General features: G+C 39.8%; 1 protein-coding gene across 15 annotated transcripts in view; it reads right to left on the reverse strand.

Annotated features, from left to right (window-relative positions):
- Positions 1-17791, reverse strand: part of PCNT (pericentrin) — a 91664-nt gene that overhangs the window by 41085 nt on the left and 32788 nt on the right. For 14 of the 15 annotated variants that reach the window (XM_055717571.1, XM_055717570.1, XM_055717569.1 and 11 more), the window contains 9 exons: positions 17051-17627; positions 15705-15938; positions 14684-14848; positions 12782-12928; positions 11148-11299; positions 10115-10329; positions 9432-9643; positions 7840-8002; positions 6611-6754 (listed from right to left, as the gene is read on the reverse strand). In XM_055717571.1, the coding sequence (XP_055573546.1) occupies positions 6611-6754; positions 7840-8002; positions 9432-9643; positions 10115-10329; positions 11148-11299; positions 12782-12928; positions 14684-14848; positions 15705-15938; positions 17051-17627 (2009 nt within the window). The remainder of the gene's footprint in view (positions 1-6610; positions 6755-7839; positions 8003-9431; positions 9644-10114; positions 10330-11147; positions 11300-12781; positions 12929-14683; positions 14849-15704; positions 15939-17050; positions 17628-17791) is intronic. The other variant, XM_055717558.1, reaches the window with a different exon arrangement.

A 17791-nucleotide genomic window follows, 5' to 3' on the forward strand; every position in this document is an offset into this window, starting at 1 on the left:
GAAACACAAACATTTCTATGTTCATGCTTAAGAGAATAAGCATCACAAGCTTAGAACGATGCAACAGCATTTACAGTAGGCATTGAGGAAAACGTCACCACAGCAAGGATCGCTAAACAGAACGTACAGGGACTAGGAAGTCTCTGTCTCTGGAAATTAAAGAGGCTGGACAAAGAGAAATAAGTAGATTCTCTTTTGAGACAAAGATATGGACAAAACAAGCTCTCGAGGACTACAGCAAGCCTGTGATTCCATGGGTTAGTCACCCTGGTCTCTTACTGCAGCAGCTAGGCTTCCCCTACATTAAGGCAATATTAAAATACACAAGATAAAACTACGAGGTTAATGGAGCAAAAGAAAACTTAGCCGATATGGAATAGTACCAGAATCTTTAGCCATATACTAGGCACCCATGGTAGCTTTTGAAACCAACTGAAATGAACACAAAATTGCTTATTGGGCACTTGTATGTTACGCATCACGAAGAATTCATGTACATTGTCAATATGAGAGCACGACACACACCAGCTGAAGGAAAAAACCATTTTGTTTCATAGTCACACTAGACAACATGTTAAAAGCCTTCCCCTCCCTTACACACAGGTACACTGGCACCAGGCTTCTCTTGCCATTTTAAGTTTGCAAATAGTAAATACAAATCACAGGATTAATAGAGGACTTTGAAGAACTTGCTGGAGATCTACACACAGACTACAGTATCTCAAAAAGCTCTAGTTCTCGTAGTACTTTCTACCTTTGAGTAGACATCTACATTTCAACTACATTGTACCCCAGGCACTAATCTTGCAAACTAAACAGTTACCAAGACCGCTCTCTCAGATGCCTACATAATAACAGCTGTGCAATCTCTGTGCCACATCCTAGCACTGTGCTAAATAATCACATACACAAAGCTTCAAGTTTCCTCATCAAGTGCTCACTGAGTCACGGATGTCACTGAGGTTCTGGCAGAATGGTCCGTGAAGAGCCTCCCACGAAGGAATTTCTCTCACAACCCACCTGGAGCTGTAATAGCCAACTGCCAGCCTGAGGTGCAACGCAGCAAGTTATCCGAGGCTGAAACACAGCCCAGAAGAAAGCCAGCACCAGCCTGACTTCTGATAGGAGACCGACCCCCAGCCGTAGCTGCACCACAGAGGATCTCTTTTACCAAGCACTGTGTTTTGGCAGGCAGGAGGTGGGAATAAAATAACGTTCTGGTCGCTTACACACGGTATGCAGAGAAGGGCAGGTATAGCGTGTACAGATCAACGTGCACCCATGGGAAGGGCACACGTGTAGAGTGGCCCTCTGTGAAAAGAGCCGACTTTTGTGAAAACAAGCACAGAAATTTTTCCTTCTATATCCTAAGAAACATGGTCATTAACAAGTTGAAGGCTGCTTTTTAAGCTTCAAAAGGAACACTATTCTTTTCTGACGAACAAAATACCAATTAGCTAAAACTAAACTAAAGCGTCACCTCCTCAGACAGAAACGTAAGTTAATGAAAAAAAGCAATTAGGCTAACAGATTTTACATAGAATTGAAAATGTTTCATGGAAAGCAGGTATCAAATTTCGGCAAGTTCAAATAAGTGTAAGTTTGCTTGAACAATGATTTTTTTTTTTTAAAGCACATGTTCCCCAAGTGTATAAATATCATTTCAAGCAACATTAATAGAACATCAATCACAGGTTTGTTTCTTTGTAGGGACAAGCCTGCTATTTTATTAATGCTAACTGAGATCATGCAATTCCACTTCAGTAAAGCCCCAGCACACTCCTCCCCACTCCCAAAACCATCATTAGCAAATGCCAAGCTCCATTCTAAGTGCATTTTATTAGCAAGGCCATTCTACTCACATTAGTGCTCCACATCAAAAAGGGGAGGAAGCATCAGCTTTTCAAGGAAGAAGCCATGTCAATCAACTCCAAACAATATGACTTCTATTTATTATATTTTCCACATACTACAAACAACTCCAAGCCAGAGGAAGAGTACTACTGATGGCTGGGATGGGAGAAAGGGGATGAATTTCAGGGCTTAGCACTTGCAGCAAATGCAAACTGTTCAAGTTCTAATGAGCTGCTGGCAAGAGCGGGCCTGCAGCTACTGGGAGAACGCCAATCCTCAAATGCACTCCAACCAGCTAGGTTAGACATTCCCTCTCACTGAGCCAGCAGCACCAAATTTCAGGACAGTGAGGTGGTTACCAAAAGTACGATAAATAAAAATAGTGTTTGAGGGAGATCTGAATGGACAGAAGGAATAAAGACATAGTAATGGACAAGACAACCCAGTACAGCTTTTTAACTCTAACAGGAATTTACCTAGACAATTCTTTTTTTATTCACCTGAGGGACTTTGTTTACCCACCTCACACCCTCTAGGGGAAAAGAAAAAGTCTAGAAACAAGAGGCAGTGAATATGCAAGAGAACACATTTACAAATATAGATGTGCATACAAATAAAATTAATCTAAAAACATGAAGGAATTATATTTTGAGTACATAATCATCATCACGGCAGCTATGAATTTATCACATCTAAATGTTAGCTACTCAGGAGTTAACTATGCTTTGGTTTAGGAGGGGTAAGAATGTCTCTTTCAATTTGGCATTTCAAACTTTCAACTTCAGCATCAGACAGTATAAAATTATACTGATTCTTCTTGCTTGTTTTTGGCTTTGTCTTTCTTCCCATAACAGGCCTTCCTTACCATTCTGCTCTCTTCTTTTTTCTCATCTACCTATCCGTTCAATTGCATTTCTCTAGTCTCCCTTAGACTTCCTTCAGTTCCTGGTGTATGTTTTTTAGCTCACCCTTTCACATCATTTCAAATATTTTTCCCCCCTTTAAATTAATTTAATAATTTTGCAGCCCACTGCGTAGCATTAGAAGTTCAAAGCTACAACCTACTCCATCCTCTCAAAAGGAAAATGAAGTTGGCAAACATCAAGATAATGGCACAAAGCACTTTAAGCCTAATGACAGCAAAACTTTTTTTCCCTTAAATACTTTGATCAGCAAATTGAATGTTCTTAGTTTTAGTTGTTTTCTGATGCATCACAGAAGTCATAACTTTTTTTTGCCAGGATATTCATAATCCCAGTAATTTGTTTGGCCTATTTATGAAGTACTATTCCTCTTTGTTAAAATAAAATTAAAACTACCATTTCATTCACTCAGTGTTATAGCAACACAAACCAGAAAAAAACCACACATCATTACAAACCTGAACCTTCTTTTTGTGCTACATTAGCAATAGGTGTTCCTAGAAATCAAAACACACAGACATGTACAAAACAAGAACGGGACATTGTGATCCATTCCATCTTCTAAATCACTAAAAATTCATATATAATACAGATAGTTCCTACCTTTCATTTGGCAAAAATGCATTTCATCTGTATTATCACTCAAAGCTCCTGATGACATGTGTTGATCCATGCCTGTAATTGGACTGGAACTACTACAGAAATGGTTTTACATTATAACCATACACGTTTGTTGCAACATTCTTGGCTAGTCATTTATGCATTTTCTAAGACAATCAATATTCTCTTTTTGCAATTTTCCCCATAGACAGATAGAATAATTACTGCCTCAGACCCCACTTTTATTTCCTGGCAGGAGACTCAAGACAGGATACAGTCCAGCAGGACTCACTGGCACAGACTTACAGACTCTCTAATCTGTCATACATTTCCACGACACACAGATGTACTTGTGTTCAACAATATCACAGAATGATTTTGTGTTTCCTGTGGGACATTGCTCAATGACATAATCACTGTTGTAAAGCAAGCACAACATGCATTTAGTTTCAGTTACAGCCCCCAGATCTGTTTATGTTCTCCTGTCTCTCCCCTGAGGGAGAGAGGTCTTCACCCACCTCCTCTTCCTCTACTTACTGGGGCAAATGAGTGTGGGCTCTGTAAGCCAGCACAATCTGCAAGAGACCACTAACCAATTTTCTGTTAAGGCAATAGGAAGTTATTATTAAGATGCCATTATGAGAGGTCAGAGACAGACACAACTTAACACTAACAAATGCATACTATACTTTTTAATAGGGCCAGTAGCGATAGGACAAGGGGTAATGGCTTTAAACTAAAGAGAGTAGATTCAGACTAGGTATAAGGAAGGCATTTGTTATGATGAGGGTGGTGAGACACTAGCACAGGTCGCACAGAGAAGTGGTAGACGCCCCATCCCTGGAAACATTCAAGGTCAGGTTGGACGGGCTCTGACCAACCTGATCTAGTTGCTGGTGAAAGGGCTGGAAGGCATGTGGTATGAGGAACATCTGAGGACTCTGGATTTGTCTAGTTTGGAGCAAAGGAGGCTGAGGAGCTACCTCACTGCTCTCCACAGCTGCCTGAGGAGGGGACACAGAGAGGGAGACGCTGGTTTCTTTTGCATAGTATCTGGTGATAGGACATGTGGGAATGGTTCACAGCTGCACCAGGGGAGATTCAGACTGGACATTAGGAAGGATTCTTTACTGAGAGGGCAGTGAAAACCTAGAAGAGGTTTCCTAGAGAGGTGGTCAATGCCCCAAGCCTGTCAGTGTTTAAGAGACATTTGGACAACGCCCTTAATAACGTGCTTTAACTTCAGGACTGACCAAGAGTTGTCAGGCAGCTAGAGTAGACAATTGTTGTAGCTCCTTTCCAACTGAAAATACTGTATTCTGTTCCACTTGAAAATGTCCCTGCTCACTGCAGGAGGGTTGGACTAGGTGACCTTTAAAGGTTCCTTCCAACCCAAACCATTCTACGATTCTACGTAGAACATAAGCATTTTGATTGCACTGTATTTGAAAGGCCCAGTGCAGAGCCAAAAGGAAGAACATGGAAGGATGGTGGTCCACAAGAGCAGGACAGTGGTAGCGTCAAGATTCAGAAGAGAGGTGAAGAGCAGCAAGGTGAAGAGAAGATGAGATGGGGTAGAGAAGAGAGGCAGGCAAGAGTTACAGAGGAATGATACAGTAGGGCTGAAAGGCAGGAGTCTACAACAGAGGCTCCTGAGAAGAGGACAGATAATTGCAACGTACAGACAGTGTCCAGTCAGACACATCCCTCCTGTAACACTTAGGTCTATACCCTGAAACCTAGATTCTTTACATTCCTCTACTACTGACAATGGAGAAATTCACTAGAAAATTCTTTCCTGCCGTCTTCATTTCTGACCTAAGCATGCACTATGTACAACTACCTGTCACATAGTCTGCTCAGGCAGTAAAGGAAACGTAGTTGAAGGTGGCACTGTGGTGACATAGCTGAGGGCACTGTAAAGTTGGCATTAGCAGAAATGGAAAGGCAGTAATCCCAAATGATAAAATTTCTACTCAAGACAATACAGCGAAATTCACTTACAGAAGTACTACAACGTCATAAAGGCTGCAAATTCAAGAAGTTAAAGCTATATAATGCTATTTAAATGATTCACAGATTCATTAGTAAGAACCAGCATAACCTAATCTAGAGTTCCTGTGTAGTGCAAGTCACATAACATCTCTGAATTTTCTTTTGTGAATGCAAGAAGTATCTTACATGTAAGCCAGCTATATTACTGCGATTCTTCGGGATCTTAATTAAATCACTGCTGTCACTGCTAAAATGCATGCTCCTTCATTTGCAGTGTGAGTTATCACAGCACCAACTTCCACTCACTGAGTGTTACTAGACTCCATCCAGGATGTTGAAGTTCCCCACACCCTGTAATATCCCTCCCTACCCGCTCCCCATCTCCCCTGTTCCCTACAGGAGCTCCTTGTAGCTAACTTGCATCATAGTCACATACTCTGTGGGGCTGAGGGAGTGATGGTGTGAAGGAAGGAGTTGTGTAGATTTCTTATTTCGATCTACTTATCCGAGTTTGATTTGGTATTTCAGTGGCTGGCTGTGCCTAGCAGTGAGTCACCCTTCACATAAAAGATACGGGCCTCACTTTATCTTCTCCAACACTATTTCATTCAGCTTTTTCAACCCATATACTTTCCTTTAAAAACCTAAACAGACTTTGAGCTTGATCATTAAAATCTTCCCACGGTCACCCTTACTGATCACGTGCATGTGTTTTGACAGAACAAGGCTGGGGAGCAGGGGAAAAGCTTATGTATGAAACAAAGTATACTTCATCAGCACAATTTTTTCATAATACAAATTATCTCCCAGGAGTATTTCATTTCTTCCATCATTATTAAGCTATCTCCTTAGTCCTGGAAGCAGTGGAAAGCCTTGAAGCTCCAACTCTTCTCTGACTGTAGCATCAAATAACCAGCATTTCACTTATTAATTAGGTGTTAATTTGTTGCAACTAACTACCTGTAGTTAATACAAGCTTCATTTTCTGAGACACTTGCCATTAAGACTAAAACAATAGGTTTCACTAACAGGGCTACTGCCAAAGCAAAGAACCAGCTGCTTTATTTTATTTTCTGCTTTTAAAGGAAGACCCTGCTAACCTCTGTATCAGACTGAGTCATAAAACTAAGTCTCACTAAGTCATAAAACCACAGACTGATACATTACAGAAATGCTGCAGTGTTCCCTGACTGGAGACAATTTTGTCTTCCATTAACAGCATCACATCCACTCCTCACCAATAATTGCTTGCTCCTGGGTTAGCTCCTGGAAGCGTTCACGCATATTCTCCAGCTCCACAACAAGGCGACGTTCAGATTCTTCTTTCAGATTCAATGCCTCTTCCAGTGCAGCTTTTTCTGCAACATAGCCTTCAATAATGCCTAAAATCCCAAGTCAGAATGCAAATAAAGCAACAGAGAAACTCACCTGTTGGAAAAAAGCAGCTTGAAAACATGAGTAAACAATTTTTTGTAAACAGTGGAAGACAATATAGAAAGGAAGCAGCGCAAGGTGACTTAAATTTGCACTGTAGCTAGGCTTTTGGAAGTATTTGAAGGAATAAAATGTACCAGTTAATGTATTCCAACAGATGTTACGAGGCTGCCATGTCACAAAATGTCTCCAAACATGTAGAATATATATGGGGATTGGTAAGCCTTGATGACCTGGGATCACCTCACAACACAGGACAGCCTGACACATCCTCCGCTGGGGGCAGAGGTTCAAAGAAACAGATTCTCCAGAAAGTAAGGTCAAATTTAGATTCAGAGCACAAGAAATCCAGGAAAGATTCATAGAAAGGAAGGAAACAGGATTTTGGAAAGACTAAATAAGCCTAAAGGAGTACAACTGAAGAGGAATGGAAAGCAGATGCCATGATTAGGGAGAGAAGCTCAGCTTGAAGGACATGGAAACTCTCAAAGATTCTCCTACATAAAGATGAGGACCTCAAATAGTGATCATCACAAGGGGGAAGCAGACTGATGATATGCAGTCTGTGGCAGCGCTGAGATCAACAGCCTCAGCCTTTCTGTCTCTTCTAACAGAATCTCTTTATGGCTGCACTACCATCAAACATTGCTCTTGTTCATGTGGAACCCTTCCAAGGTCAGACAGGTGGGCTGATTTACACTGGGAGTATATTTTCTTTTCAATAATCCAAGCTCCCATGTTTAGACATGCAGGAATGCAAACTGCTGTCTGAAAAATTATGATATTTTTCACATGCAGTCAGTGTTGTAAGTATAGGACTAGGCACGATCACATTGGCCCCAGGGAAATGCACGAAGAGAATTAAGTAGTACATTTGCAAGAGAAGACCCCGCTTAGCAATCTGAAATGCAGAAATTGGATTATAGACAGGCAAATCAACAACAAAAGACACAGAAAGCATATCATAAATATTTGGAGGAATGGGCTATGAATAAGTTATACTGAAATCTCTATATTGGTTTCTTTGTCTTACCCTCTGCTTTATGAAGCTCTAGGGCCAGCTGATTCTTGGCCTCACTCTCCTCGCTGAGGCACTCCATTAGTTCCTGGTGCTGACTAACCACGTGGGCAGTTTCCTGATTTCGGCGGCTGAATTCTTCTTCAAATTGCACATGGTTCTCATGCATTTTCTCTAGCTAGAAGTAAACAATTTCCCCTAGCATCAGATCGTGGACGCACATGCAATGTAATAATACTACAGACATTTAAACAAAAAGCTTCTTAATTTTTTTATAACATTTATACATTAAGGTCCAGGTTTTTAAGTTTCATTTTAGTACTAGGTTGACTTTGCTCAAAACACTTGGACATTCTGGTGACTCTCTGTACTCACATACCTGTATTTTTGCCACAAATCTTCCTTCGGCACATAGGTTTCCTTACTCTGCATAAAAAAAGATACCTCCCTGTTGGCTAAACTGCTCAGCTTGACACTTCTTGAGCCACTTGACATTCAGAGCATCCTTAAACTCTTCAAGAGACTCAGGCATATGTAATAGACAGTGACATCATCAGGTTTCCAAGGTATGGCCCCAGTTCTCTGAGACTATGTATCTTGCATTCCTACATGCAATGTCTCAAGTTCAAAGAAAATGACTAAGGCAGCCCCACTCCCATTTAGTTTATATTTAGCTTATCCAGGTGGACAGAACGTTTCACAGATGTAAGCAGAATATGCTTGAATACAGCTGATGAAGGTGACCTAGAACGTAGATCTGCCACGACTTGGCCAGGTGCTTCAACCACAGTTAGCTACATGCCAGAGGAACCAGCATCAGTACCCAAAAGTACAAAGTTAAGCACCTCATTCTGGGAGGTACTTCTAAGATGGTGAATATCTATCTCACACATACGCTTATCTCCGAGTTGCACAAAATACCTGACGAGAAGATGGAATTTCAGACAAATTCCTTCCCTTCACATTTTCTCTTAAATTAGGGGCTTCCTTACTCAACAAGCTAATTACTGTAGTACTAAATGCTATTCTCTAAATGCATACAGTACTCAAGACATCTACCTCAGAATTACAGCTTCTCCTCCTAAAGCTGAATGACTATAGACACTGCAAGACTCAGTATGGAAATATTCAAATTCTTTTATGATATTGAGTTCAGCTCCTTTTATCACAATTAAACAGTATATAATTATAAAGGATGTTTGGTTGCTGCTACCTACATACCCCCCAAATATTTTAACACAGGACTATGTTTTCTTCAACCTACTAATCAATGTTGAAGCATTGATGTGAGATGCAATAAAAACCTCGCAAAAACATTTAACTCTTGGTCTCCAGAAGTTACCAAATGCATCTAAAATCTACTGAAGGCAATCAACTTATAAGTTGTTAAAAGTCTCATTAATAAGAAATGATCAAATAAGGGCAAAATCTTCACTGTAAGAAGCAGGGGATGCATATGCCTCCCTATAATGATAACTTGTCATGCATTCACACAGAATCTATTTCTTTTTAGTAGCCTGTCCTCCAGGGTGCTAAATACATAAGCCTTAGAGCAGATTTCAGATTTTCAGTATAATTACACATCTATACAGATTAAAGACTTTTACTTGTTCAGTTGATTCTGTAACCAGTTCCAGAAGTCTCTCCACTGCAGTGCGCAATCGATGACAAATTTTCTGTATCATTTCTTCATTTTCACATGCCAGTTCTGGCTTTGTAAAAACGCTTTCACATAAATACTGGCTCAACTCAGACCCCTCATCAGTCACTGGAGACAGCTGGTTGTGCTCTGTGAGAGTTTCATCAAGCAGCTCATCTACTGAAAACACACAAACTACTTAAAAGCACAGAAAAATTACACAGAATTGGCCACACAGATAACAACTGACATCAGACAGTGACATGGTTGGTCCTGAAGATGTATTACAAGGTAAAAACTTGTACACATCAATAACTCAATGTTGACATATCAAGACAGTCTTTCACAAGGTTTGAAAATATTGTGCTATACATCAGGGCCTAAAATTGCATTCACTGAGTTCATCTCTCCTGCTCTATATAATCTATTCTGCCGTCTCCAGCAACATTTTAGTAGTTGCACTATTAAAAGAATTAAAATGAAAGAACACTGACAGCCACTATCTTAACCATGGAGCAACTTTGAAAGAAACACAGAAAACACTGCAACAAGAGATAACCCCTTTCTGAAACCCTCCACAGAAAAGGAAAAGAAAATATATTTTTCAAAAACATGAATTGATTACATCCAGTTGTACAGATTTATACTCACCTTTTTCCAGGTGATGCTTTTCTTTGGCTTTGAAATACTGCATGAATCCCATTTCTTCCACAATACTCTGATGTTCTCTAGAATCTCCACAAGCCAGACTGTCATCAAGGCAAAGACCAATCTTGCTACAGGTAAGGTCCTCAATAGCTATTGTGGCCTTCACCAACTCCGTAAGCAATTTCAAAACATGCTGGTAAGAATCCTGCAGCTTTTTCCTAGAACAAAAGCATATTGAACACTTGAAAAATCGCATGCACTCAATTCAAAAGACACTTTTAACCTACTGAAAAACTGACAGCCTAAAATGGATGTCTTGCCATAGTCTGACAGTTATCAGTGAAGATTATTTAGATGACTCAGAAAAAACCAAGGTCAATTCACAGAGCAGGCTCAGCAAAAAAGCTCCGTCTTCTCCACAGGTAGATGGAGAGATCATACTACAGTCACAAGCAACTCAGGCTTGCACATCTGTGGAAGCACCAGTAGGGAGAACGCACCTACTATGTGACATCAAAATAACTAGGGGTGTTCTGGCAGAGTAGACAACAAAAACTGTATTTATGAAAACACTTTATTTTTAAGAAAAACATTAAAGCAGTTTCTGAAAGGTGAGAGAAGGAATTCTTCTAGAAGCTTACTCAGCATGATAGCTTCTCTAACCTACACATTCCAATGACAGATCACACCAGTCCACACTGCACTGAAAGGCTTCTGTGACCAAGAGGCTTTCTCCATTTACTAGCTTTTTCCAAGATTATAGACGGTGGAAACCCCAAAACACCAGTCTCCATCAGACCACAAGAAAAAAAAGAAAAAGAAAAAAATAATCTTGCTCTCCATATCAAGACAGGTTGGTAATTTAAAAAAAAAAAACCCACCACCTCAAAACCCCCTTGCAAATAAAACCATCATCCTACACTATTAATTTGAGCTGGCTTAATTTTGCCTAGTTATTGATTTCTTTATGAAAAGTGAGAAAAGCAGCAAAGGAAAACACAACTACTAATCATTATGTAACCCAAGACAGACAAACCTTTCATCCTTGGATTGCTCAATATCAGCTCTCAACATGGCTATTAAATTCCCTCCTTCTTCGTTTTCTCTGTCTCGCCGCTGAAGAAGTGTCTCCAGTTCAGAGTTGGTCTCCTCTATTTCATGGTTTAAAGACTCCACTTTCTTTTCCAGCTGTGCAAAATACAGTAACAATGCAAAGTCAATCATTTTGCCTAAACTAGGAACTTCACCTAATGATCTTATCTCCTTTATCACTTTCATATTTATCATTGTCTGCTGTTACGGAAATTTGCTTCTACAAATACTAGAAATGAAGGACAGCAGAAAGCCTAAAAATGAATTATTATTTTTTTAATTCTCCTTTTCTGATGTTGGTTTTGCTTCAGGGAGCTGCCTCACTTGCATTCACTCAGTGCGTACAAGCAATGCAAAAAAATTGTAAAAACTTCATGTCATACTTCAGTTTGCTCTTAGTTTGCTTTCATTGTTATGCTTCAAAGACACAAAGCAATGTCCTAGCACAGATTTTGACACTGTACCACAGAAACCTGAACAGCAACCTGATCCAGGATCAGTGCCAGCTAATTTTCTTCTTTGCTTTGTAAGCCCTGCCTGAAAACAAGTTTCTAGATAACTGCCTTCTCACCTCATATTTATATTTTCAGATGACACCTCTATCCCATTAAAATATATAAATATATGTATATATCCTCCGCGACCTTCTTTTGCTGCCAAACAGTTCGGTACTATTTTGTTATAAACTTTGTCTCTTAACTAAGCCAACAAATTAGTCAAAGCATCTGTTTGGGAAGAAACTCTGCAAGGAAAGAAAAGCATTCTACTCCCACACCAAGTTGCTCACCCCTCATCACATCCTGCATGAACAGCAGGAAACAGTAATACATTTCTTCTAGTAGGGGAAATTCTTAGTGTTACTCTCCATTTTTCCACTGAACATAAAGGCCTAACAGAACAGTCTAATATACCAAATTTACATTTTGGTCAGAGCTTTCTGAATGGTGAGATAAGACGTTAATGTATTATTTCATTGTATCTTCTATTTTGAAAACTCAAAGCTATTATTTTAACGATTGAAAAAGAACTTGATGTTTCTAAACTTCTTAATTAACACAGATGCCTTTTCGAAGCTGTTTATAATGCTTTCTGGGTAAACTAGATTCAACTTAGATATATGCTTTACAGGAGGCATAAAGTTGGGCAAACTAAGATTATCTTTGCTACTTGTGGATCCACACTTCCCATTTGCCTGTCACTTCCTCTAAGTTACAGGTCAGCTGGTCTAACAAAAGCTACTAGAGCACATGGAAAAAAATAAATTGACACAGATGGCATCAATATACAGACCACAAAAAGGTAAGCATCCAGCATTCTCTTATAAAGCAGCATTAATCTCCCTGAGAAATGGCCGAAGACTCATTTTCAAGCTGATCCCCAGTTTCAATTTCCATATTACTGCTGCAGCACTCCAACTCAGAGACAGAGCCCATCATAGATTACACCTCGAAAACTAGTGATCAAAAGAATGATACACACAGGTCCTCTACATAAATCTTGAGAAAGCTGTGAGCACTGTGCTAAAATAAAATCACAAAACCACATACATTTAAAATCTAGGTTTAATTTTCCACGCACCTGGATAATTATTGCTGCTTTTTCCTGCAGCTGGGCTGATAACATCTCCTGTTCCTTTTGGTGAGCAGCTAGTGCTTTCTCCCTGTCCTGAAGCAACATCTGCTCCTTGTCACGTAGTGATGCTTTTTTTTCAGCTTCAAATTCGTCCTACATAAGTCACATATACTTTGATTTACAGAGAAACAACCCCCAAAAAACCCACAACCAACCTCCCCCATGCATTTTTTCCTCTTCCAATGTGCACAGTTAACACCCCCAAATCAACAAAATTATGCAGAAACTATAATTTAAAAACAGTTAGGTAGGTACAAGAACTATCTGAATGCGCTCACTGAGACCTGGGTCACTTCAGACTGCTGAGATAGCGATGAGGAACAGAAAACAGGTAAGTCAAGAGAGAGATGGACAGAAGCCACTTTAGAGCAACTGCAAGTAGTACAACATGCATAGTACTCAGTTTCACATAGGAGGAATGATTTACCAGAACAGAACTAAAATCTACAAGGTAGATTTACATGGCTAAATGATCTAGAAGCTATTAAAGCAGATCTCACCTTTAAGTGCTCTAAAGCACTCTAAAGGAAGGGATTATTAGACATCCCCCACTCCTGCATCAGCAAATAAGGGAGGTGAAAGAAGGTCCTGGGATACCTTCCCAAAAACACTAAAAAGAACCCTGATTAGTAATTATTTCTGCAACACCAGAACCGAGAAATTATCTAAATCACAGTATAAAAAAAACTTGTGCAATTTGACTTATGAACACCGATATGCTCCAAGGTGATAGGTGCCTTTTTTTTTTTTTTCCCATTGGTAAGTTAACAGCTTTTCCCCAGGTCATGAAATAAGACTTCAGAGCAGAACATTGGCAGCCCTTGCACTGAGCTCTCAAACAGCAGAGTGCTTAGCAGTTCGCAAGATCAAATGAACAGACACAACAGAGTATGAGGACTTTCCTTAACCAGTACAGAAAACTTGTTGACAAAGTCTCTGAAACAGCCTGCCTATTCTTCTCAGAAGCAATGCATTCACTAAAAGAGCATGTCAGACTGCAAAGGGGAACTCTGAATGCCTAAAACCTGCTAGGGGAGGCAGAGGGGAAGAAAGCAACAAAACTGGCTGGTATGAAGACAACCACATAATTGATCACGGGGGAAGCAGGCAGGGGAAGGCTCATTGTAAAAACCTGTAGCAGACCAGGACACAGCTCAGCCTGACATTGCAAAGAGATCCAGTCAGTCTCTCCTGGGACAAAACACTGGTCATCAAGTTAATGAAGAGGGGAGAAAAAAAAAAAAAATAAAGACAGCCGTACTAGCTATAGAATTACCCCTGGCAAAATTTCAGTTGAAAGAGAAGTTTCCAGTGTTCCAAATGCTAACTAAAGTACCTAGGCAGCACAAGAGAGAGAAAAAAGAGGAATCACTTCTGGGGTGTATGCATAACAGCCAGTCCAGTCCCAGCTTCTGTGGACTGAAGGCTAGGGTTCAGCTGAGGACACCAATGCCAAATATACCTCCAGCAGCTTTTCAGGATATATTTGTGTCCTGTTTCAAAAGACAGCTGCACCATACAGAGAGAGGTCAAAGAATGACCAGGAGCCCACAAAAGGCCAGGGGCAGGAAACAGAAATTTTCTGCACATCTGCAGCATCCACTTTTAGAGGTTTGTGCAAGTTTTCGGAACCCGAGTCCCATCTCAGGTTGGAGCACTGACAGGAACAGTAAAGATCTGTTGAATTCTTTCAAAGAGAAGCAAATAGATTACATTGTGAAGCAAGGAAGAGATCTAACTCAGGTTGTCATCTGAGAGTCATACAGCTGAAGAACAAAAATGCATGTTCTTTTTCAGCAAAACACGCTACCAGTGTGAACTCTGAAGTTCACTTTAATCAGACACTACCTTCAGCTGTGCAATCTGCTGTTCAAGCAGTACCTCCGACTGACACTTTAGCAGCTCAATCTCTTCCTGGAACTGAAGCTGCTGCTTCAATTTTACCTCCTCAAATTGAGTCAGAAGAGCTGTTCGTGCAGTTTCTACTTCAGAGGCCAATGCAGAAGCATACATCTGCAGACAAGTAAGTAATATAAAACATTTTAGCCATAGTGTTATAATTAAGGTAAAACTAAAACCAAACGCAAACCAAACCATCAAACTCTCAAGACTATTTTCACTATAGTTCTCTCCAATCCTCAAGGTCATACAGAGCTGCTATTTATCATCATGCTGACTATAGAAGAAAGCAAGTTGATAAAAACAGGTAGGAAGCAACCAGGCATTAGGTGCCAAGTATCTCCTGTATTCATGAGACCATTAGGTCAGACTAGCAAAGCACTCCCTACTTGTTCTTTCCAACAGACACTTCCCTAAGAGAAATTCAAAGAAATAATCAAGAAATAGGGGGAAAGAAACACAGGGAGAGTGTATTTCGTTAAAATGTGATTTCTCTTGTTCATATGGGATTAAGCATTACACAGCTATATTTAGTGCATTATCCTATGGAATACAACAAAGAAGTCCACCAAAAATATCACAGAAAGGTTCGGGGTTTTATTTGTGCATTTGTGTTTTTTTCTATTATCCTCTTTAACAGTCACTGCAGTCATCAGAGTGAAATCCTGTTTCTGGATTAAAGGGCTTAAAAATTTAATAATCATGAAAGCTTCCCAGAACACAAACAAAACTACCTTCCCAGGCAAGCTATTCTTCCAAAAGTCAGGAGAGTTTGCTATGCACTCCAGCCAACTGGAAATCATTACCAGCTCTAAGGCCTGATACTCCAAAAGAACGCAGGAGATTGTATTACCTGGTGCACCTCACAAAAAACATTTAGCATCTAGGTTTGAGGCAAAGGCGCACCAGAGATGAGGGAGTCATTTGGCACACCATCCAATTTTCAAATTATTAAGTAAAATATTCTGACCTCTTGCTCACGTTCATGCTGTACTTTTAGTTTCGCCAATTGTTCTTCCAGTTCCCTGCAGTATTCTTCCTTATGTTTCTTAATTTCTGCCTCACGAAGATCCTGAACCTCTTGGAGTGCTTTTCTATGCTTTTCCTCCATATCCAATACTTCCTTATGCAATATGTCCAGGGCCAGACGTTTTTCTTCTTCCAGCAACCTCCTTTGATTTTGAAGAGCTGTGTTCAAATCATCCTGTTTAAGCGTTAATTAAGAAAGGGGAGAAAAAAGTAAATACAAATACCTTTGTAACCCACTGAAAAAGTCCACGTCATGCTGTATTAAAGCTTTTTAAGTAAACAGGAACAATATTTCCTCACGAATAATAAGCACACTTACATATCATTGAAATTTAAATTATATTTCGTATCTAGTAGAAGCTTTGTAAATCCCCTACTTATTCGTCTATCCACAAGGCCACTCCCCATCAGCACTATCTTCAACTTTTTTCTTTTTGAAGTTCTTTACAATCGAAAACAACTGAAATGCAGATTTAAGATCAGGCAACAAAGATAGGACAGAAGAAAAAAAATACCTACCTTTTTCCCCACAGGACCTTACTCTTAGCCTTTGTGGGCAAAAATCAACACATAATCATAACTTTGGGAACAGGCATGGTGACAGACAAGTCTGAAAAAAACAGTGCATCCCTCTCTGGAAGGCTCTGAAGTTTTACCAATGAGCTAAGCCTTCTTACCTCTTTGACTCAGAAAAGCCTCGGGATCATTTTTTGCCCATCTGATCTCTAAGAGAGCTCGAACTTCTTGCTCCATCAAGAGTAAAGCTACTGACTTCTGCTAAAGGCCCTAAGACAAGATATGCTCATCCCAAAATCCCATCTGGGACCTTTAGAGTTACCTTTCTTCTATTCCTCTAGAGACTGTGCTACTTAGGGATGGCATTTAGATTCCTAAAGATGTAGCTTAACCTATAGAATTACGTTTGCTTTGTTCTGATCACTTCTGAAGAATAACACAGTTAACCATCTAGGCAGAGAAGCTCCGAGTCACAAAATGAAGACCCTCCAATCCAAATTATGTTAAAAATATTTACCTCATTTGTACCTTTTCCACACATTAAGATAGAAAACTCATTAGTCTAAGCATCCGTGGGGAGGGAGCAACAGACAGACTTAATTTTCAGCTTCACGACAGTTTCCTATTTCGGTTCACAATATGGTCACACACAAGTGTTAGAGCTGGCACAAAGAAGGTTGTAGATATACACCCCAAGAACAAAGGAGAACGTGATCTCACATAACGTACCACGAAATTTCACCTTCTGCGCAAGTTTTCTTTCTGACTCACCTTATGAGCTTCTTCTGCTTCAGCAGCTATGGCTTTAAGTTTTTCCATATGAGCAGTAGCTAGCTCAATTTTCAAATTATTTTGGGAAAGCCGAAGTTCTTCGGCATGCTTTAATTTTAACATCTCTATCTCCTGAACCAAGCGCGCTTGATCCATTTTGTCCTTTTCATGGAGCTGTTCTGCGTGCTGCAGCTGTAGCTTCTCAAGAGCCTGACTGTGTTCATCTCTTATATTCTGAATTTCAGATAGGTAGGACGACTCCAAAGAATCCAGATTTGATAAGTGTTTAGCCTCCAACTCATCAATCTGTGCCTGATGCTTTGTCTGTAGTTCAGCAACACAAGCTTCAAGTTGAATCTGATGCTTACTTTCTAGTGTAGATTTAAGTGTCTCAATTTCAGCTTGGTGCTTTGTCTGAAACTCAGCTGTAAGAGACAAAATTTGCTGCTTATGCTTCTCCTGTAACTGTTGACTTTGGACTTCCAGTTCATCAATGTGTTTCTTCTTCAGTTCTTGAAGAAGAACCTCTTGCTCAGTTGTGAATTTCTGAGTCATAGCTTTGTGTTCCTCCATAAACCTATATTATTTCCAAGAAAGTTCAGAGAATATTGTCAAAAAGGCACTGTTTGTTTTTTTAAAAAATTGAACTAATAAATGAAAAATCAAAGAAAAATAAGTAGGCTTTACTTAACCTCCACAAATTTTACTTTATGTTTCAAAATACGCAACTCACTCAAAGCA

This window comes from Falco cherrug, chromosome 8, assembly GCF_023634085.1.
Source record: "Falco cherrug isolate bFalChe1 chromosome 8, bFalChe1.pri, whole genome shotgun sequence".
Classification (NCBI taxonomy): Eukaryota; Metazoa; Chordata; class Aves; order Falconiformes; family Falconidae; genus Falco; species Falco cherrug.